Source organism: Lytechinus variegatus, chromosome 1 (assembly GCF_018143015.1).
Source record: "Lytechinus variegatus isolate NC3 chromosome 1, Lvar_3.0, whole genome shotgun sequence".
NCBI classification, from domain to species: domain Eukaryota; kingdom Metazoa; phylum Echinodermata; class Echinoidea; order Temnopleuroida; family Toxopneustidae; genus Lytechinus; species Lytechinus variegatus.
In genome coordinates, this window is record NC_054740.1 from 78,439,081 (window position 1) to 78,459,164 (window position 20,084).

The 20,084-nt window shown below is 35.2% G+C and overlaps 1 protein-coding gene across 1 annotated transcript; it reads left to right on the plus strand.

Moving 5' to 3' along the window:
- The first annotated feature begins 3,207 nt into the window (after positions 1-3,207).
- On the plus strand, positions 3,208-19,926 carry LOC121424136 (probable Bax inhibitor 1). The gene is made up of 10 exons (XM_041619737.1): positions 3,208-3,356; positions 6,402-6,470; positions 7,039-7,147; positions 8,211-8,331; positions 8,988-9,036; positions 9,452-9,549; positions 10,220-10,299; positions 11,680-11,780; positions 18,479-18,554; positions 19,444-19,926. Exons 2-10 carry the CDS (start codon positions 6,409-6,411, stop codon positions 19,471-19,473), a joined length of 726 nt encoding a protein of 241 aa, XP_041475671.1. The 5' UTR covers positions 3,208-3,356; positions 6,402-6,408; the 3' UTR covers positions 19,474-19,926.
- The last annotated feature ends 158 nt before the right edge of the window (positions 19,927-20,084 follow it).

A 20,084-nucleotide genomic window follows, 5' to 3' on the forward strand; every position in this document is an offset into this window, starting at 1 on the left:
GATAATTTCGAACCAACTCGAGAAAATCAATTGAACTCCATTTAAATTAATTGGCATAAACAAATTTTTATGTGGACAATACTCATCTGATAACGTTGCCCAGTGTGGGGCAATCAGTTGAAACAAACCCCCGCGGTGCAACCAAATATTGTTTGATTTATTTGTACTTGAAGTTTGCGATTACTTGAATGATTTTTTTTTAAAAGAAACATATAATTGTAATATTTTTTCACAAAGAAAATGATGTAAATATTTTGAATTATTTAATTAAAATACACCAAAATATGCAAAGATAGACATGGTGTTTTTGATATAGTGCTACATTTTGTGAATAAAAATGAGCAGTTTTGAATTGCTTAGATTAGCCTATATATGTTTGTATTTTTTTCTGTTTCTGATTGTTGTTCCACAAATATCATTCAGCTTGGGTGGCAACAGGAAATGTCGATAGGGGCAGTGACGTAGCAACCAAATGTTCAAATTTAAATACGTCACCCTGTATTTCTTGCGCATTTTGCCAATGAAATTAAAAAAATAGATGAAATACCCCGAATGAGAACGGTAGTCATGGTAAGAAAAAAATGACATCAATTAACATTTACCGATTTTCTTAAAAGTTTTAAAGATTAAGAGTGAAATTAACAATACCCTTGATAAAAAGTTAAGGCTTATTTTCATTAGCTATGATAACAAATTATCTAACCTTTTCAAATGCTGTGAGATCTTGGAAGGAGGAAAATGTTCGTGATGAAATGAAGCTTATGCTATAATGTCTTGGATTTAGCAATTAAACAAATACATTTGATATTATATATTTCAAGTTGATTTAAATTAAGGCAGGTAGATGTTTTTGTCAAGTTAGTATTAATTTTGTAATAATTTTTTTATGATAAACATGTAGGCTTGTATATTTTAAATCCGAAGTTCACCCCAATAATAACTTTATTTAAATACATAAATAAAGTTAAACAGGCATAAACCTTGACAATTTTTATCAAAATCGGATATAAAAGGAAAGGTTAATAAAATGACAAAGTTCCACTTATTTGAAAACATAAAAACGGTCACATGAACACCATGACTCTTGGAGCCATGCAATAATACTACCCACTTTTTAAAAAATCTTAGACTAGTAATATGAATTATTTCAATTTCAAAGATTTGGTAAAACAGTATACTGTTTTACCAAATCTTCGAAATTGAAATAGTTTATTTTATTAGTCTAAGATTCTTCACAAATTAACAATGAATTCTAAATTATATTTTACAAGTTACTTGCCGGAATCAATCCTACTGTTGCATTAGTGGGGAAAAAAAAATCAAATATCAATTACAATAATAGATACAAAGTCAATTATTGGCTCCCTCATTTGCATACAGCAAAGGGTTTGAAAATACGCGGAAATTATTTTACATCCGATTTTGATGAAATTGTCAGATGCTTGCTTGGATTGTCCGGTTTATTCAACTCGACATTTTGTAGGTGGGAGACTTGACCGTTCATCCTTTTTTGTGAGGGCGCTGTTCATTTCTTTCAATTTTGAAGTACCGTGGCCGAGTGGTCTAAGGCGCCTGGCTCTACATGAAAAGCTCCGGGGTTCGATCCCTGGCCGTGGCAGATATGCCCGTGAGCAAGGCATTTAATCTACAATGCTCTTTTATCCTGCTTTAAAATAAATGGAAATGCTATATGCATTATTGGTAACTAGGTGTGAACTTTTTGTTTAATATACAAATTACTGTCTATAAAGTCGGTCACTGACAAACATCACACTGGTCTCTTGTCAGGTTGGGGATGATTTTTTTCTTAATTGAATTTATTTTTATTAATGAAGACGGTCACCCCCCTAAAAAAACTTTTTTTTCTATCCTTATTTGTTTTCTTCATGATAATTATGTCTCTCTGTGGCTCTGTTTTTTTTAAAGTAACTATAATAATCTTGTGTACGCCACGCGCACTTCACCTTTACTAGTATAGCCAAAGTTAGCAAAATATTCGTATTTTTTTTTTCAATCTCTCGAATGATGTCTTATGAATTTCTCAAGCAAAGGCATCTTTCTATCAGAAACAATCTCATTTTCAAGTAAAATTCCAGGGTAAAATTGATGTAAACCCCGCTCAGTGTGACCCATGAATAGAATGAGCGTAACAAATACTAAGATAATTCTCAAAATAAAATCCTTTATGAATATTGTAATTCATTTTGGTTCAATTTGTTTCAATAAAAAATAAATATGGGTACTCACGGTAGTGGAGAAAATTAGGGGGAATTCACAGGCGAGGAAGTTTCACGGAAGGAGCAGTTTCAGCTGGATATTCAAACTTATTTTTGATTGGATATATTTTTATGTTGGTAGAAATTGTGAAAATAGATGATCACTTGTGTAACCTTGCAGGCTTACACTTTTTTTAATTCTCTTTTTGATTTATATATATACCCGGCTACTTTTTTTTACATGTATATGCCCTATTCTTAAGGAGAATGTAATATTCCTGTATCTTGTCAGCTTGTTTTTTTTTTAAAGAAGAGAAAGTAAAATTAATGTAATCTAAAAAATATCGAGTTAAAATGAGGAAGAATAATGACCTTCCAATAAACTCTGCGTCGTTTACTGCGGTAATTGTAAATGGAAAATCGGATATCCAGAGGCTCTTCCCAGCTATTTTCATTGAATAAGTTCATAGCAAAATCTTTATATAAAATATTGTATGATTGTTATGTGGACAAGACGGAACAAAAATGAATGTAAAATAGTTTTGTAAAATAATTTGATTCGTTTTTGTTTTGTTTACAGTATTAAATAGAGGGTTTTTTATTCTCTGGAATTAAAAGGAAAGAATGTAAGACAGAAAAATCTTGTTAGAGTACACTGACTCTCTTTTGAAAAGGTATTTCATTACAAAATAGAGGAACAAAAAGCACATCACGGGGGCAGTTTTGGAGGGATGCGTAGGCCTACATAGGCCTACTGAACATTAAAACAATTTGTTTTCTACTGAAAAATTGACTCTGGTAAAAATGATTTCCTGTGTTTTCATAGATTACATCTAGCCATCTTAAAAAAAAGTATCTATGAACTTTTTTGAAATACATGTATTTTTCGCAAACTGATTTATCTCTATAAGATTTTTCGAGAACTTTTCAAGAAAAGGGCGCGGCGTCAGCCTGCGTGCCCATTTGGACGCTTGAGGGCGGGCTACAAATATACGTAATTTATTTTACTGCAGTTAATTGACAACAAACTCAAGGAAAATAAGTTCAAACTCTACCCTACCACTCACTAGTAGAGAATTGCTGACTGGAATTCTCTGTCAAGGAAGCGAAGCTTTTGAACCATCTCTCACCCTCTAACTGGTAAGCAAAGTAACGCCTAGATATTTGCTGGAAAGTAGTAATTTGTAATGAGTTATATGAACGTGATGTAGCTGTAGTTCAAACCTACACTGTGCAGAGCAATTCTTATTTCTGTGTGTGCGATTTTCATGCACGCATGTTGCATAGGGAATGTCACGCTTCCGTGAAAAAGCATTCGAATTGCACATTAGCTAAATCGCCCAGTAGATTTGTCTTGTGACTGGGGTCGCAGCACGGGCGACCCACTAGAGAAAGCCACTGCCAAACGCAGTTCATGGTGCGAGGCAGACAGCTGGCAGCCGTCTGTTTCGAGGAGTTTTTTAACATTTTTTTTTATTCTCCTCGTACACAGACGGCTCGCTATCGTGCAGCCACCATTAGGGGACTTGCAATGCAAAATCCCCCCGTCGGGGCTTTTCAATTTTTGTCTTTAATGAATAAAAATTTCGAAAATTATAGTGACCAGAGTGCAAACTTATATTCCCTCTTGGCATCAATTGCCAAAAAATGGAGAAAAATGAAGTTAAAAGGAACAAAAACAGTGACTTACCTCGGCTGTCGCGCAAATTCACTTCCCCGTTTTATCCGATCTTAAGTACATAAACATATGGCCATTGAGTCCCCTGTACAGATCGCGCTAGAACTTCGGTCTCTGTATTTGGTGAGTGAAGCCAACGAAGTTCAGCTGAACAACCAACAAAACAGAGACCGAAGCTTTTGGTCTAGGTGCGAGGCACCCATGGGTTCAATTCATCTCGCGTGCGAAGGATTCATATGCACCTGCTGCCAGTGCTGGTGCACGCGAATCTTTCACAACACCCTTTTTGTTCAAATAACTAAGACAATTCTTTATAGGCCACCGGCCCTAGTTAAGATTTCTAATTTTTGTGATGACATGTACCGAACCAAATGGATCCTGCTTGATCCTGCTTGATTTACCAACCTCTGAATTTTTGTTTGGTCACATTTCCTCAAACTGCAATACCAAGAGAGGCATCCATATAAAATGGTGCTCTCAACAACTGAGGAGTATAAGAGTTTGAGGATGACATTGTCGACATGGAAAGACTTCAGTTTCCTCAGAAAGTGGAGCTTTCCATTGCCTTTACCTAGAACATGTTTGCACTGTTCTTCCCAGTTTAGCTTATCGTCAATTACTACACCAAGATATTTATATGATGGAACAATTTCAATTTCAGAATCTTTCATAACAACTGGATTTACATAGACATTTTGTTTTTTTTCCTATGATGTTGTTTTCTTCTCATTCAAGATAAGGTAATTAGAATCACACCAGTGTACAAAAGTGTCCAGAGTTCTCCTATATTCTGTTTCATCGTTCTTAGAGATAAGTCCAACAATGACCGTGTCAGCATATTAGTGCCATTTTGAAGAACTTTTTATAGATTAAAATAAGACCTATTCTTTATTAAATAATAACATTTGAATATTGATTATAAATAATTATTTACAATCAGAATTCATAATAATGATTTTTTATTTACACACTCGGCAAAAAAAGTTCTTGGACACTTGTAAAAGTTGAAATATTCCATGTAGATATTTGATTAAAGGCAAATTATTGTATGTTAACATGACTAGACAATATTCCTCTTCCAGTATGACATGACATTTTCATGTGAACAGTCATGCATAGGTGGTTAAATGCTTTAAACAATAGCAATGTCAATAAATGAAAGTTGCAAGAAATGGATCAGTCAGTGCATGGCTGGTTACAGGCATTAAACAATAGCAATGTTTATTAAAAGAAAATTGCAAGAAAACGATCAGTCATTCTTTCAGTTGTGAAAGTTTATGTGGCATAAATATCCATTAAACAATAAAAGCAAACTTAAAGTCAAATACCACTCTAAAAGCGAAGAGAGAGTTATCCACCTTGTATGCATGACTATTCCACTGGAACTTTAAGTCAAAGTTAGTCGATGGAAAAAAATGTCGGATTTCAGTATCTTGGCAAAAGAAAATTCAATATCTCGTTTGTCCACCCTTGCTCTGAATGACTGCTACACTTTGAAGTTGCTTGTCACAAGTTGGTGAATTTGCTCTTGGGTGATGTTGTCCCAGTCTTCCAGGAGATAACACCGGACGTCTTGAAGAGTGTCTCCTGGTTGAATTCTTTGATTGACCGATTTTCCTAGCTGATCCCACAAGTGTGCAAACGGGGTCATGTCTGGTGAACAAGTCGGCCATGGATCCAAGCACTGAACATTGTGGTCATCCAGAACTCTTTAAACAATATTTGCTTGATGGGGACGCAAATTGTCATCCATGAGAAGAAACTGTTCTCCATGGTTTGCAGAAAGGGCAGTGAGGTTTCCATTGACAACAGTGAGCTGTGTCTTATCCTGTTCCGTAATTCCACCCCAGACCATAACACTTCCTCCTTGGCCTTGTTGCCTCTCCTGCACACAACAGTCTCTGAATATTTCACTTGTCCTCCTCCATACACGAACCCTACCATCATTATGATGGAGACAGAATCTCGATTCATCCGTGAAAAGGATATGGCTGCAGTCTCGTCTTGTCCACCGTGGATGATCAAATGCCCAACGCAAACGAGTTTGAATGTGTTGAGGCAACAGCTTTGGTTTTCGTGCAGGTTGTTGGGAGTGCCAGCCGTGTTCATGCAGCCTGTTTGAATTGAATTTGAATGGTCCATTTTTTGCAATTTTCTTTTACTGACATTGCTATTGTTAAAAGCATTTAACCACCCATGCATGACTGTTAACATGAAAATGTCATGTCATACTGGAAGAGGAATATTGTCTGATCATGTTGACATAAAATAATTTGCCTTTAATCAAATATCTATATGGAATATTTTAACTTTTTTAGTGTCCAAGAAATTTTATTTCCGAGTGTATAAAGTGTTCTTCCAAACGGTATTCGTACGCTCACAATACAGGGATTGAGAGGTTGTGCATGATTCCTCTTATCTGCATGTACACTGAAGCAATTACATGTACTAATAGTTTAATCATATTATTCAAGTTATTGTGATAGAATTTCTTTTTTGCATTTCAGATCAACAATGGATTTTCTCAGTGGAAATCGTAAAATTGAATGGAATGCTCTGTTCCAGTTTTCACAGCTGTAAGTATGATAGTGTAGATACCCAAGAGTGTTTCTATTTTATCTTCAATGTTTTCTTTTCCTGAAACTGTTAAATGTCTGAAAATATGCTTTACAGCACTAAACTTTAGAGTAAATTTTTAGGGGGGTAGGGGTGGGTTGAATTTATAAAGTGGATTTTTATTTTGCGGATTTGTGAATGGCTGAGCACGAATATTGCTGTGTTTTACAGAGTGCTACATGTATCTGTCCAATATCCTATACTGGTAAATTAATTTTTCTCTCCAAGATCAATAAAAAAAATATCTCTAGTCTGTACTCATCCAATGAATCCTCCTCCTACCCTCCCCGTTCATTATTCCTGTCAGTCTATTAGACACCTTATAATCAAACTTGAATATCCTAATTCATATTCAATTTATAAACACCCCCTCCCCCCAAAAAAATTACAAAGAATAATAAATTTTAGAAAATTGAAAAAATAATGATAATAAAATTAAATGAATAAGAAATTGAATAAATGAAATAAAAATAGTTACATATATGGTTGACCTCATTCTCTATTTTTCTAAAATATATATATATCCAGGACAAAAGATTGTCAGTCTCACTTGAAGAGAGTCTACTCCTGTTTGGCAATGTGCATGATGGCTGCAGCTGTAGGAAGCTATGTCAATGCTGTGCTTCATATTCTTCAGGTAATCATATGTACATTATACAGTACCCTCAAAGGGGAACTCCTACTGTGGGAAAGGGCTAATACCAGTTAGTCTAATTAGCAAAACATCTGACATTACAAGACCTGCTTCATCTACTCTCATTGTGTTTTCTTTATTGTTGTTTTGTCTAGTTGTTATTTTGTTAAATAATCAAGTGGTTCAGTAATCTATTATCCCAGTTTTATTCTCTTACCAGTGCATATGATGATGTAGACTATAAATTTAATAGATATTACTATACAACTCCCAAGAATGTTTTGTAATCTGATTGGTCCAAATCGGATCACATGATATTCAGCGAATTGCACTATTGCATCCAAAATGCACTATCCTGCACTCTGACGTCAGAGTGCATGATAGTGCGATGTCTAGAATTATTTAGAATTATCTAGAATTTAGATCAAATATAGCATTCGGGGTTACTCAGTAATATGGGGGAGGGTTTGCCATGTCCATTTAAAACAATAATAATAATATACAAACAATGCACACATATTTTTGTGCATAGAGGACCTAAATAATGAACTATGTGCTCAACTCGCCAAATGGATATACCGCACTTGGTCCTTGGGGCCTTGGTGCGGTACATCCATTGGCTCTTCTTGCACATCGTTCATTATTTGGCCCAGTATGCACGCGCTTATGTGCATTATTTGTATATTATTTTTTTTTTAAATGGACATGGCCTCTAAAATGAAAGTCAAACAAAATGACAAATGTGTCGGGTCACATATTTTTATATCCATTTGACAAGACCACTTTTTAAGGCACAGTTTACAACATATTATTAAATGGGCAGATATGTAAAAGGACAGGAAAATTTCCTAAGCCAATGATAGAGGCATTGAGGTCCATCAAAAGGATATCCAGTGCCATGGTCTTGATGGTCTTATATGAAATTGAGCCTATGGTTGTGTAATGTTTTGACAAAAAGTTTATCAGAAAATCTTGTAAACAAATTTATGCACTTTGCCTTAATAGGCATTGAACAATACCATACCAAGTGGTAATTACCGGTAACTGATTTTTTTTATGCACACAGGGTCAGTTCCTGACAACTATCGCAACTTTGGGCCTCTTCTTCTGGCTTCGTAGCATTCCACAGACAGCAGAGAACCAGGGCAAGAGACTCTCCATTCTCCTGGGATTTGCCTTCTGCGTTGGTAAGTAGATAGATGTAATAAGACAACTCCATGTCAAGTTTTTGCGTCCAATGGTCTTATACCCTTGACCTTCCTGAAATGATTAATCTTTGTTTCTTGTTCATAAAGCTGTAATTACCTCTCATAGTTACCATGACTTGATCAGTTTGTGATCGGGAAGATGGGTAATTGTCCTGCTGCAGACATTATTGAAACTATTGAATCAACAAGTAGGTCTTTAGGTAAATCTAGCACCATGATGGCCTTTACAGTATACACAGTTCTATTCAGCCCCAGACAGGCTTAAAATTCAGTCTTGGTATTCTTCAGAAAGGCGTTATCTAATAATTTTCCACTATCATAACTACAGTCTAATCATTCTCCACTCCTTTCCCCAATCGTAAATGGGTGCTCGCTAGGATGCAAAGTAATAACAGTATAATACTATGAATGAATTCTGTTTCCAAGATTCTTTTCAAGAATTTAAATGCTCAAAGTGCACAAAAGTTGATGCACAATGTTTACTTGGAATGTCAGCCCCAGTGGCATCTATGCTTAAATAATAGTGTCAGAAGTTCAAGTGCTTAATTTGGTAGAAAAGAATACCATGTTATAATACTGCAAGCAGTATAGTGTTATTGATGGTGTTTTGTATTTTCAATCGTTATTTCTTTCAGGTGTCAGCACTGGACCTCTTCTCACAGTTGTTGCAGAAATTGATCCATCGTAAGTCAAACCTTTGTTACCTTTAAGAGGGGTCAGTATGAAAGGAGAAAAATGAAACATAATGGAAAGGGATTCGAGAAATCTGAGTGACAAGGAATAAGAAAGTTATAGTTGATTGACAAAAAAATGTATGTATGTATGTAATCTTCAAGTATTGTGTCACAATTGCAAATTTTGTTCAGGGGGGGGGGGGGGTTGCCATTGACTCCCTCCTTGGTGCATGTTTGGTTCATGCTTATTGACTTACTCAGTTCAAAATCAGCTTGTAAACTCCTTGTTTATCCTTCCTTCCTCCCCCCCCCCCTTCCTCTCCCTATCTCCTTTCTCATCCTCCCCTCTGTTGCCCCTAATCCCTTTGCCTTTCTTCATTTAATTTCATGTCATCTAAATGAATACCAATTTTGTCATTTGATAGGATCATCACAACAGCATTCATGGCTACCACTGTAGTCTTTGTGTGCTTCAGCCTGGCTGCCTTGATGTCACAGCAGAGAACTATGCTCTTCTTGGCAGGTAAGCTCATTGATGAATTGCCACTTGGTCAACACCACTTTACCTACTTTTCATTTGGTCTAATTTTCATGTATGTTGCCGATTCACCAAGTTGTCTAATTTACAGGTAGGCTGAATCTACTTTGTCTGATATCCATTTGATCTACCACTACCTCGGTTTTATATGATTTGACAAAAGTGCAAAATAATGCAATAACAATTGGTGGACCATCTGGGAATAAGTCTAACTGATAGTGGGTATTAGACATAATGGTTGTTGGACCAATCGGTAAATAGAACAAATTGATAATGGACCAAGTGGGTTTTGACCTAATGGATTTAGATAATCAGAGAATAAGCTGATCAGTTGTATAGAAAATGGATACAGACGAGCCCATCAAGAGACAAAATCATTGAGATATACATAGCCAGTGACAGATTGTTTTCTTTGATTATTATTACATACTCCTATGGTAAAGTTTACTGCACAGTCCCCTGGAATTTTTTTTCTTTTCGGAGCAAGATAACATATTTTCCACAAAAAAGATTGGGAGATTTGTTTTAAAGAAAGGACTTGAAGGAAATGTTTCTGAGTGGGAGACCTGTTTAAAGATCTGGCCAAAAGTATTTTTGAATTTGATTTTGTCATGCCTTGTTGATTATTTTATGTGTTTTATATTTTAATATTAAGGACCTCTGATGTCAGGTCTGTCTATGATGATGATCATGTCTCTTGTCAACATCTTCTTCAGGTCTGCCATGGTGTTTCAGGTTAGTACTAGAATAAGTATGCCTCTTCTTTCTTACTCTGCTAGGAGGATTGCTTGTTCAAAGGTTCTAACAAATCATTACCATAAATTACCATTCAAATGCCTCCAGTTCTTAAATATTCACTTATTTAAAAGGAAGATGTTCTATATAAAGTTATAAAGAGTTATGTAAGAAAATTACTGTGAAACACCACTTCTATGTTGCTCCCTGTTTCCATTTCTCATTTGATAGTTATTCTATGTCAAAGCAGGATACTAGATCCTTTGCCAAACACAGTTTCTCAGAAAATTCCTCTGGAAGCATGTACAGAATGATACAGGAGTTTGATCCTATAAATTGTCAGTGATGTAATATAAAACTTGTAGCCTCTTTGGTGCATACATACATATACATGATATCAGCCTTGTTAAAGGTCAAGTCCACCTCAGAAAAATGTTGATTTGGATCAACAGAGAAAAATCAGACGAGCACAATGCTGAAAATTTCATCAAAATCGGATGTAAAATAAAGAAAGTTATGACATTTCAAAGTTTCGCTTATTTTTTACAAAATAGTTATATGAACGAGCCAGTTACATCCAAATGAGAGAGTCGATGATGTCACTCACTATTTCTTTTGTTTTTTATTGTTTGAATTATACAATATTTCAATTTTTACTAATTTGACGATTAGGACCTCCTTGCCTGAAGCACAAAATGTTGAAATAATGGAATTCCATGTGTTCAGGGAGGAATAAAGCTTCATTTCACATGACAATGATGAAAAAATTTCATATTTCATATTATAGAATACAAAAGAAAGTAGTGAGTGATGTCATCAGTTCCTCATTTGCATACCAACCGGGGTATGCATATAACTGTTTTGTGAAATGAAGCAAAACTTTAAAATGCCATAACTTTCTTATTTTACATCCGATTTTGATGAAATTTTCAGTGTTATGCTTGTTGATTTTTTCTCTTTTTATTCAAATCAAGTTTTTGTTGGGGTGGACTTGTCCTTTAAAGGTCATACAATCATTTTTCAGGGAGATTTTCATTATTTTTGCAAGTAGCTGCTAATAGTGGTATTGTTAAAAAAAATTTCATTCTCTTAAATACCAAAAAGTTATTATGATACATGTACATCTGTATAGACATTTTCAAATCCCTTTTCCCATTCTTTTGAAGTAAGTAATGGGTAAAGTCTGACATTTTTTACTGTCATGTTCATGTTTTTTTCTGAACTTGAAAATATAAAAAAAAGGTATTGGAAATTCTTAAATGTTAAATATTAAGAACAGTACTTTAGGAAATTATATTTGTGTATATTCTAATTGATATTTCTTTGATATAAAATCTATCTTGCCATAAAACAATTGTGATTCCTGTGTTATATGTGTAGTTTGGCCTGTATATTGGAGTGGTAATCTTCAGTGGATTCATCCTCTTTGACACCCAACTCATCGTTGAGAAACACCTCCGAGGTGATAGAGACTTCATCATGTAAGTATCACAGGAACCCACTTTATGATCCCCTTATGAGTAACAAATTCGTGGGTGCCCCCTTTCCAGGTGGGATTTCAAGCTATAGCCTTATAACACCATTTGTCAGTGAATATCGACCTTCATGATTTTGCCAAATGAAATCAGAGAAGGCTAAATCCAGGAAAGACTATGAGCATCGGCTGAGGAAACCTGTGATCAACATGCCCAATGTTGTTACAGAGTACAATGCTACATGCAGCAAACATGCAGCTTGTGCACCGAAAATGTTGCACCTAAGGTTCTTATATTTTACATATAAAATTTGGCGAAGATATTGGTAGTATTGATCGATATCTATCAATTTGTTTGTAGCGGTCGCCCATATTGCTTTACAATGAGGATCATGCAATCATCCAGTGATCCGTAGCAATCACCATAGAGGTCCACTGGCACTCCCTAAGTTTAGCACTTCTAGTGGTCAGAGTGGTTTCATGAGTCTAGGAGCCAGGGGGCTTTATTCAGAATTTTTGGTGGGGAAGGTTTGACAAGCTTATCCGGGTAAAATTGTGCGCTGATTCCAAAAATGCCACTCTTATTGACCGTACTCACGCCATTTTGGTCATTTTGGCCAAATTTTGGCCAAAACTGACCATTTTGACCACTCTTTGGAAAATGGTCCCTTAACAGACTGCTTTTGTAGCCACATGCAATTAAAGGGTCTATCTTAAGTAAAAATGCACACAGATTCCAGATAAAGTGCTTTCATTTGCCAAATCACAATAGCAGTGGTCATTTTGGCCATAATTTGGCCAAAAATGAAAATTTTCATGATTTTTTGGCCGAAATGTGTTACAAATATTGATCAGAGCTACGACTGGATGTTTTTAGAAATCCACATTTATTTTCAAAATGTGCGCTGGATCATAACCATCAACCTCATGTAATTTATTCCGTCAGTTTTGACCTATGAGGGTCATTTTGGGTACTTTAGACATAACTGACCATTCGCGCAATTTGCATTATTAACTGTTCAAATAGGCAGGAAATTGAGGTCTTCAGCATGTTTTTTCTTCTTCCCTCATAAAATGAGAATGCATTTAAATATCCTTCATGTGTAAAATTTTATGCTGATTCCAAATATATCAGTCTAAATGACCCTATTTAACAGTTTAAGGTCATTTTGGCCACTTATGACCCTTAAAATGACCAATGACATCAGTTCAATTATCCAAAAATACTTTGAATGTTACCAGAATCGTTACAAGGGCATACTGTGACACCTAACATTGGTGTATTAATCCTTGAAAATGAACATCTCAAAAGTATTTTGACCTCATGCAATTTATTCCATCAGTTTTGACCTATGATGGTTACTTGGCGTACTTTAGCCACAACTGACCATTCACGCAGTTTTGCATATAATAAACTGCACATAGACAGGAATTTCAGGTCTTCAGCGTGTTTTATCTTCTTCCCATATAAAATGAAAATGCATGCCAAAGTTCATCTTATGTAAAATGTGATGCTGATTCCAAATATATCAGTCTAAATGACCCTATTTAACAGTTTAAGGTCATTTTGGCCACTTATGACCCTTAAAATGACCAATGACATCAGTTCAATTTATCAAAAAATACTTTGAATGTTACCAGAATCGTTACAAGGGCATACTGTGACACCTAACATTGGTGTATTAATCCTTGAAATTAAACATCTCAAAAGTATTTTGACCTCATGCAATTTGTTCCATCAGTTTTGACCTATGAGGGTTACTTGGCGTACTTTAGCCACAACTGACCATTCACGCAGTTTTGCCTATAATAAACTGCTCATAGACAGGAATTTTAGGTCTTCAGCGTGTTTTATCTTCTTCCCATATAAAATGGAAATGCATTCAAAAGTTCATCTTATGTAAAATGTGATGCTGATTCCAAATATATCAGTCTTAATGACCCTATTTAACAGCTTTAGGTTATTTTGGCCAGTTATTGCCCTTAAAATGGCCAATAACATCAGTTCAATTTATCCAGAAATACTTCGAATGTTACCAGAATCTTAACAAGGGTGTGCTGTAATACCCAACACTGGTGAATGAATCCTTAAAATTGAGCATCCCCAAAGTTGACTACCTTGGTCATTTTGGCCACCTTGACCCCCGGCCAGCCCTGCTCATTGTGTATGTTAATGGTGATATCGAACATGGTGAGGAGAAATTTTGGATTGCATTAATATTAGCATCAATTATTGTTAAATGGGGAAGTTTGAAAGCTTCTTGGTGGAGTCAATGAAATTATTCCACACAGACCATAACTATTGGACCCTGTGGTCATTTTGACCACGTTTCCCTCAATATTGACCAGTGACCATGGACCCTAGGAATCTCCAATTAGTGGAGAGATCAGCTAAGAGAGAGACCTTGCATGCTTTGATGAGTCAAAAAGGGCTCAAAGGCTGGTCAGTATCATTATCAGCATGAGCTACCAATAATCGGTGAAGAGTGTCGATAATTGTGATAAAATCCTTTACATCGTGCATACATAAGGTTGTTTGACCATGGCACTGTGGTCATTTACATGATTTTAGCCACCTTGACCACACGGTAAATGTTTATTGAAACCTCACATATATGGGGCAGTAAATTCAGGAATGAGACACTTCACCATCATTTACATGTTATTCTAAGACACTTTTCTAGATTAATGTAGATTAATGATTCCAAATATATTAGTCTGAATGACCATTTATGAGCTAGTGGTCATTTTGGTCGCTTTTGGTCCCGACAATGACCAATCATATTTGCATGTATCAAAGAGGATTCAAATCTTGTTGTCGCTCAGTATTGTTAATAAGATGTATTATATCAATTATTGATTTTAATATGATATGACTAATAGCACATTATCAAAATTTTGAAAATGGCCAAATAATATTTGGCCATTATGACTATCTATCGCATGTATGACTTTTGTAAATAAACATGACAGGAGCAATTGTGGAAATGTGTTCAATCCCTTTCGATTGGAAATATTAAAAGCTCACCTTGAGTAAAAAAATTGTGCCAAATACCTCACCATTTGGTCATCGTGTGGTCATTGAGTAGCCATATCATCATTCCCTCCTTTTTTATTTAAATTATACAGATAACTATATTCTAGATGAAGGCACTAATCCTGAACTCAAAGGTGCGTCATTACAAAGCTATTGGTCAAAGTGGATTTCACGAATAACCATGGTGCATTTTTATTACCTTTGCCATTTTGTGTAATGTTTCACAAACCTCACATTGGCATGATTGGTAAAGTTGAAAGTGGAAAACTTGCCCTAAATTGTTAGAGTGACCAAAATTCGGCACAGAGAATAATTTCATAAAGAGAATGTATTTTATTACCCAGTACGTCTTCCAAAGTGAGCTTTGTGAATCACTGTACTAGAAAAAATAAAGATTGTAAAAATTAATGATAGTCAAAACTGTTTGTGAACTTCACTGTGACCTATTTTGCTTTGTAATGATTCTCAGTACAATTTGACTTTAAAGAAGGAAAATAATTCTGGCTATTTAGGAACATACAGTGACCAAAGGGGCCACAGTAGACAGTCACATGATATTTGGCACAATTTTTACTCAAGGTGAGCCTTTAATATTTCCCATGAAAAGGGTTTACGCATTTCATCATGTTCATAGACCTACAATTGCTGCTAAGTCATGTTTATTTCAATATTCACACACTGGATAAACGGTCAAAGTGGCCAAAGTGGTCACATTTTGATTATGTACTATTAGTAATATCATATTGAATTAAATAATTTGTCATTGATTATAATTGATACAACAAATCTTACAAAAATATAGAGCAAGAACATTGGAATACTTTTGATACATGTAATTGTCATTGCTAATTGTAGGGACCAAAATGGCCACTAAGTAGTCATTAAGACTAATATATTCTAAATCATTGTATTAATCTGGTGCAGAAAGTTTTTGTAATATGTCTTATCTAACATCATTCTTGAATTCGTTTCCATGAATTACAAAATGGTTAATGTTAATGTGTCATGAAAATGACCAAAGTGCATGGTCAAACAACCTTATGTGTACTTGATGTAAAGGTTTTTATCACATTCATTAAACTCTTGATTATTGGTGTAGTAGCTCTAGCTGAAAATAATATTAAGCAACATTTGAGCTCTTTTTAAATCAAATAATGTGTGGTCACGAGAAATTATCGAGGAAAGGTGATCAAAATTACCACAAAGTCCAATAGTTCGGCCAATAATACTGATTTATATGGAATCATTGCATTGATTTTCACCCCAAAGCTTTCAAACTTTTCCAATTTAACAATAATTGATGCTAATATTAACACAATCCTGAATTGTCTCCTCACTATGTTCACTATAGGCTAATTTAGTATACACATTGGGCAGGGGACAATCTTATGGTCATTTGGGGCCAAAAAGTGGCCAAATGACCATAATCTGTTAAATGGGGTCATTAAGACTGACATATTGGGAATCAGCATGAAATTCTACACAAGAACGACATATGCATCATTCCCATTTTATAAAGGAGGAAGATAAAGCACACTGAAGACCTCAAATTCCTGCCGATTTGCACAGTTATTATGCAAAATTGCACGAATGGTCAGTTACCCAAAATGGTCAAAAGTCATAACTAATGATAAAAATTACATGAGGTCAAAATACTTTTGAAATGTTCATTTTAAAGGATTAATACACCAATGCTCGATGTCACAGCACATCCTGGTAACGATTCTGGTAACATTGAGGTATTTTGGATAAATTGAACTGATGTTATTGGTCATTTTTATGGCCATAAGTGGCCAAAATGACCATTAGGTGTTCAATGGGGTCATTAAGACTGATATATTTAGAATCAGCATAATATTCTATACAAGATGGACATTTAAATGTATTCCCATTTTATAAGGGAAGAAGATAAAACACACTGAAGACCTCAAATTCCTGCCTATGTGCGAATGGTCAGTTATGTCTAAAGTACCCAAAATGACCCTCATAGGTCAAAACTGATGGAATGAGGTCAAAATAATTTTGAGATGTTCAATTTAAAGGATTAACACACCCCAATGTTAGGTGTCGCAACACACCCTTTTAACGATTCTGGTAACGTTCGAAGTATTTGGGGGTAAAATGATCTGATGTCATTGGTCATTTTAAGGGCCATAAGTAGCCAAAATAACCATAAGCTATTGAATAGGGTCAATAAGACTGATATATTTGGAATCAGCATCACATTTTACATAAGATGAACTTTAGCATGCATTTTCATTTTATATGGGAAGAAGATAAAACACGCTGAAGACCTCAAATTCCTGTCTATGTGCAGTTTATTATATGCAAAACTGCGTGAATGGTCAGTTGTGGCTAAAGTACGCCAAGTAACCCTCATAGGTCAAAACTGATGGAATAAATTGCATGAGGTCAAAATACTTTTGAGATGTTCAATTTCAAGGATTAATACACCAATGTTAGGTGTCACAGTATGCCCTTGTAACGATTCTGGTAACATTCAAAGTATTTTTGGATAATTGAACTGATGTCATTGGTCATTTTAAGGGTCATAAGTGGCCAAAATGACCTTAAACTGTTAAATAGGGTCATTTAGACTGATATATTTGGAATCAGCATAAAATTTTACACATGAAGGACATTTAAATGCATTCTCATTTTATAAGGGAAGAAGAAAAAACATGCTGAAGACCTCAATTTCCTGCCTATTTGAACAGTTAATAATGCAAATTGCGCGAATGGTCAGTTATGTCTAAAGTACCCAAAATGACCCTCATAGGTCAAAACTGACGGAATAAATTACATGAGGTTGATGGTTATGATCCAGCGCACATTTTGAAAATAAATGTGGATTTCTAAAAACATCCAGTCGTAGCTCTGATCAATATTTGTAACACATTTCGGCCAAAAAATCATGAAAATTTTCATTTTGGGCCAAATTATGGCCAAAATGACCACTGCTATTGTGATTTGGCAAATGAAAGCACTTTATCTGGAATCTGTGTGCATTTTTACCTAAGATAGACCCTTTTAATTGCATGTGGCTACAAAAGCAGTCTGTTAAGGGACCATTTTCCAAAGAGTGGTCAAAATGGTCAGTTTTGGCCAAAATGACCAAAATGGCGTGAGTACGGTCAATAAGAGTGGCATTTTTGGAATCAGCGCACAATTTTACCCCGGATAAGCTTGTCAAACCTTCCCCACCAAAAATTCTGAATAAAGCCCCCTGGCTCCTAGACTACATGAAGCATACCAAGAGACCATTTAAAAAACCCAAAACAAATAGTGATTTTCACCGGCTTAATGCCGTAAGTTATTGAAATCTTTGCATCTGATAGACTCAGAGCAATTGACTTATTCTTTCCATGAAAATGCTACCCAGAAAGGTCAACGGTAAGCCTTAAGTAATGGGAAAAGGGTAATTGAATGTTGTTCGACATTGAATTTTGCTTGAGGCAATATACTGTGATATTACAGTTGATGACAATGATGACTTCAGTATCGTTGCTGCGCTAGTATCGTATAGGCACTAAGTTATCCAATGAAGATTGTCTGCCAGGAACCCTTACAATTATTTTACTTGAATCAAATGTAGTACAATATGGATGAAAGTCGATGTGAGGAAAGCTAATGCCTTTGAATTTTACCAATTTTTTCTTTTCGTTCAGGCACTCTGTGGATCTTTTCCTTGACTTTGTCAACTTGTTCCGTCACATCCTGATCCTGATGGCTCAGAACAATGAGGTTAGTCTACATTAGTATTCCCAAATATATATGTAATACAGGAACAGTCTGAACATATTCATCTCTGTTCAGTTTATAATCACTCTCTGCGGACTGGTACCAAATGTTGAAAAAAATGTTTTTTCATTTGAAAGAGCACATAATTTTAGCTGAAAATCATCTGCTTGAACTTCCAAAGTAGTCATGTTGCTAAGAAAGAACAAAGATATGGTAAGATTTCAGCTAAGGTTTGGCTCTTGTGATAGAGTTCAGTTGCAACTCTAGTATGTTGCTAACAAGTTACCAGTTTATTATAAATCATAAGATTTTTGATAAAATATAGTTTTGGCTATCATGTGGTGTTTCCATTTTAGGTAGAGTTGATCCTGTGATGTCATCATGTTGCCTTGTTTTAACATAATGTAACACTGACAACAGCAGAAATATGAATTATGTATTTTCTTTATTCTTTATAGCGTCAAGTGTGTATATATTATTGATCATAAACATAATTAGAAAATTATATGTGTATGTGCATGCTCTTATGACTGAGCTCTTGAAGAATTCATATCATTATCATCATTACCTGCATCAACCAGTGTGTTGGCTCAGTTGGTAGAGCGTCTGTCTCACAACCGGGAGGTCGGGGGTTCAAACCTCGGCCGCGTCAGACCAAAAGACGTTAAAAGATGGGAGTTGCTGCTACCCTGTTTGGCGTTCAATGATTAAAGGGATAGAGCCTCGTCGATCTGGCGCTGAACAGCGGCTGCCGGGCCCACGATCAATTGGGCAAAGCAAATTTTCGGAGTATTCCATTTCATTTCATGTCTATTTCGAACAATAAATTATGGATTTATCATTTATCATATTATATTCTGACCCATTATTCCATTTGTTATTTGATTTCCAGAACAAGAACCGTCGCAACAGGAGGAAGTAGATTCACCTTTCTCTCTACTTCAAGCATTTTGGAAACATCTGAAATTTTCATTTCAATTTCATGAATTTCAAAAATAATTAACATATTTAATTTTCATATTTCATAATTTTCAGAGATTCTATTACTAAAATTTAGATAAGCATTTGTGCATAATGGTAAATGTTGCTGATGTGACAGACAAAGCAGGAGTGGATTATATATAGTTAACAATCGCATAGAGTCACAAGCATTTAGACTTATGAGTCAAATATAAATATCACGATGTTAGTATGGCTCAGTTCTCTTATTTAATTACCATTTATTTAATCTAAGGACAATTCAACACTTGTACCTGTTAATATTAGTGTAATGTGGCTACTGTGTTTCTGTGTATGCTATGGTGGAGGTAGAAAAAAAAATTCCATTCACTTTTGAGTTAATACAGATCTTTGGTAAAGAAAAGTGAAAAGAATTTAAGATATGGTTATTTTAAACCTCGGATGATGATCGTAATATCTAGTGCACAGCACCATATATCTAGTTTACTGTTTGCCTTTTGAGGTGCATTATGTATAACCCTGACGTAAGATAATAGCATGATGCAAAAAGATAGATATATCCCAGAAGCATTA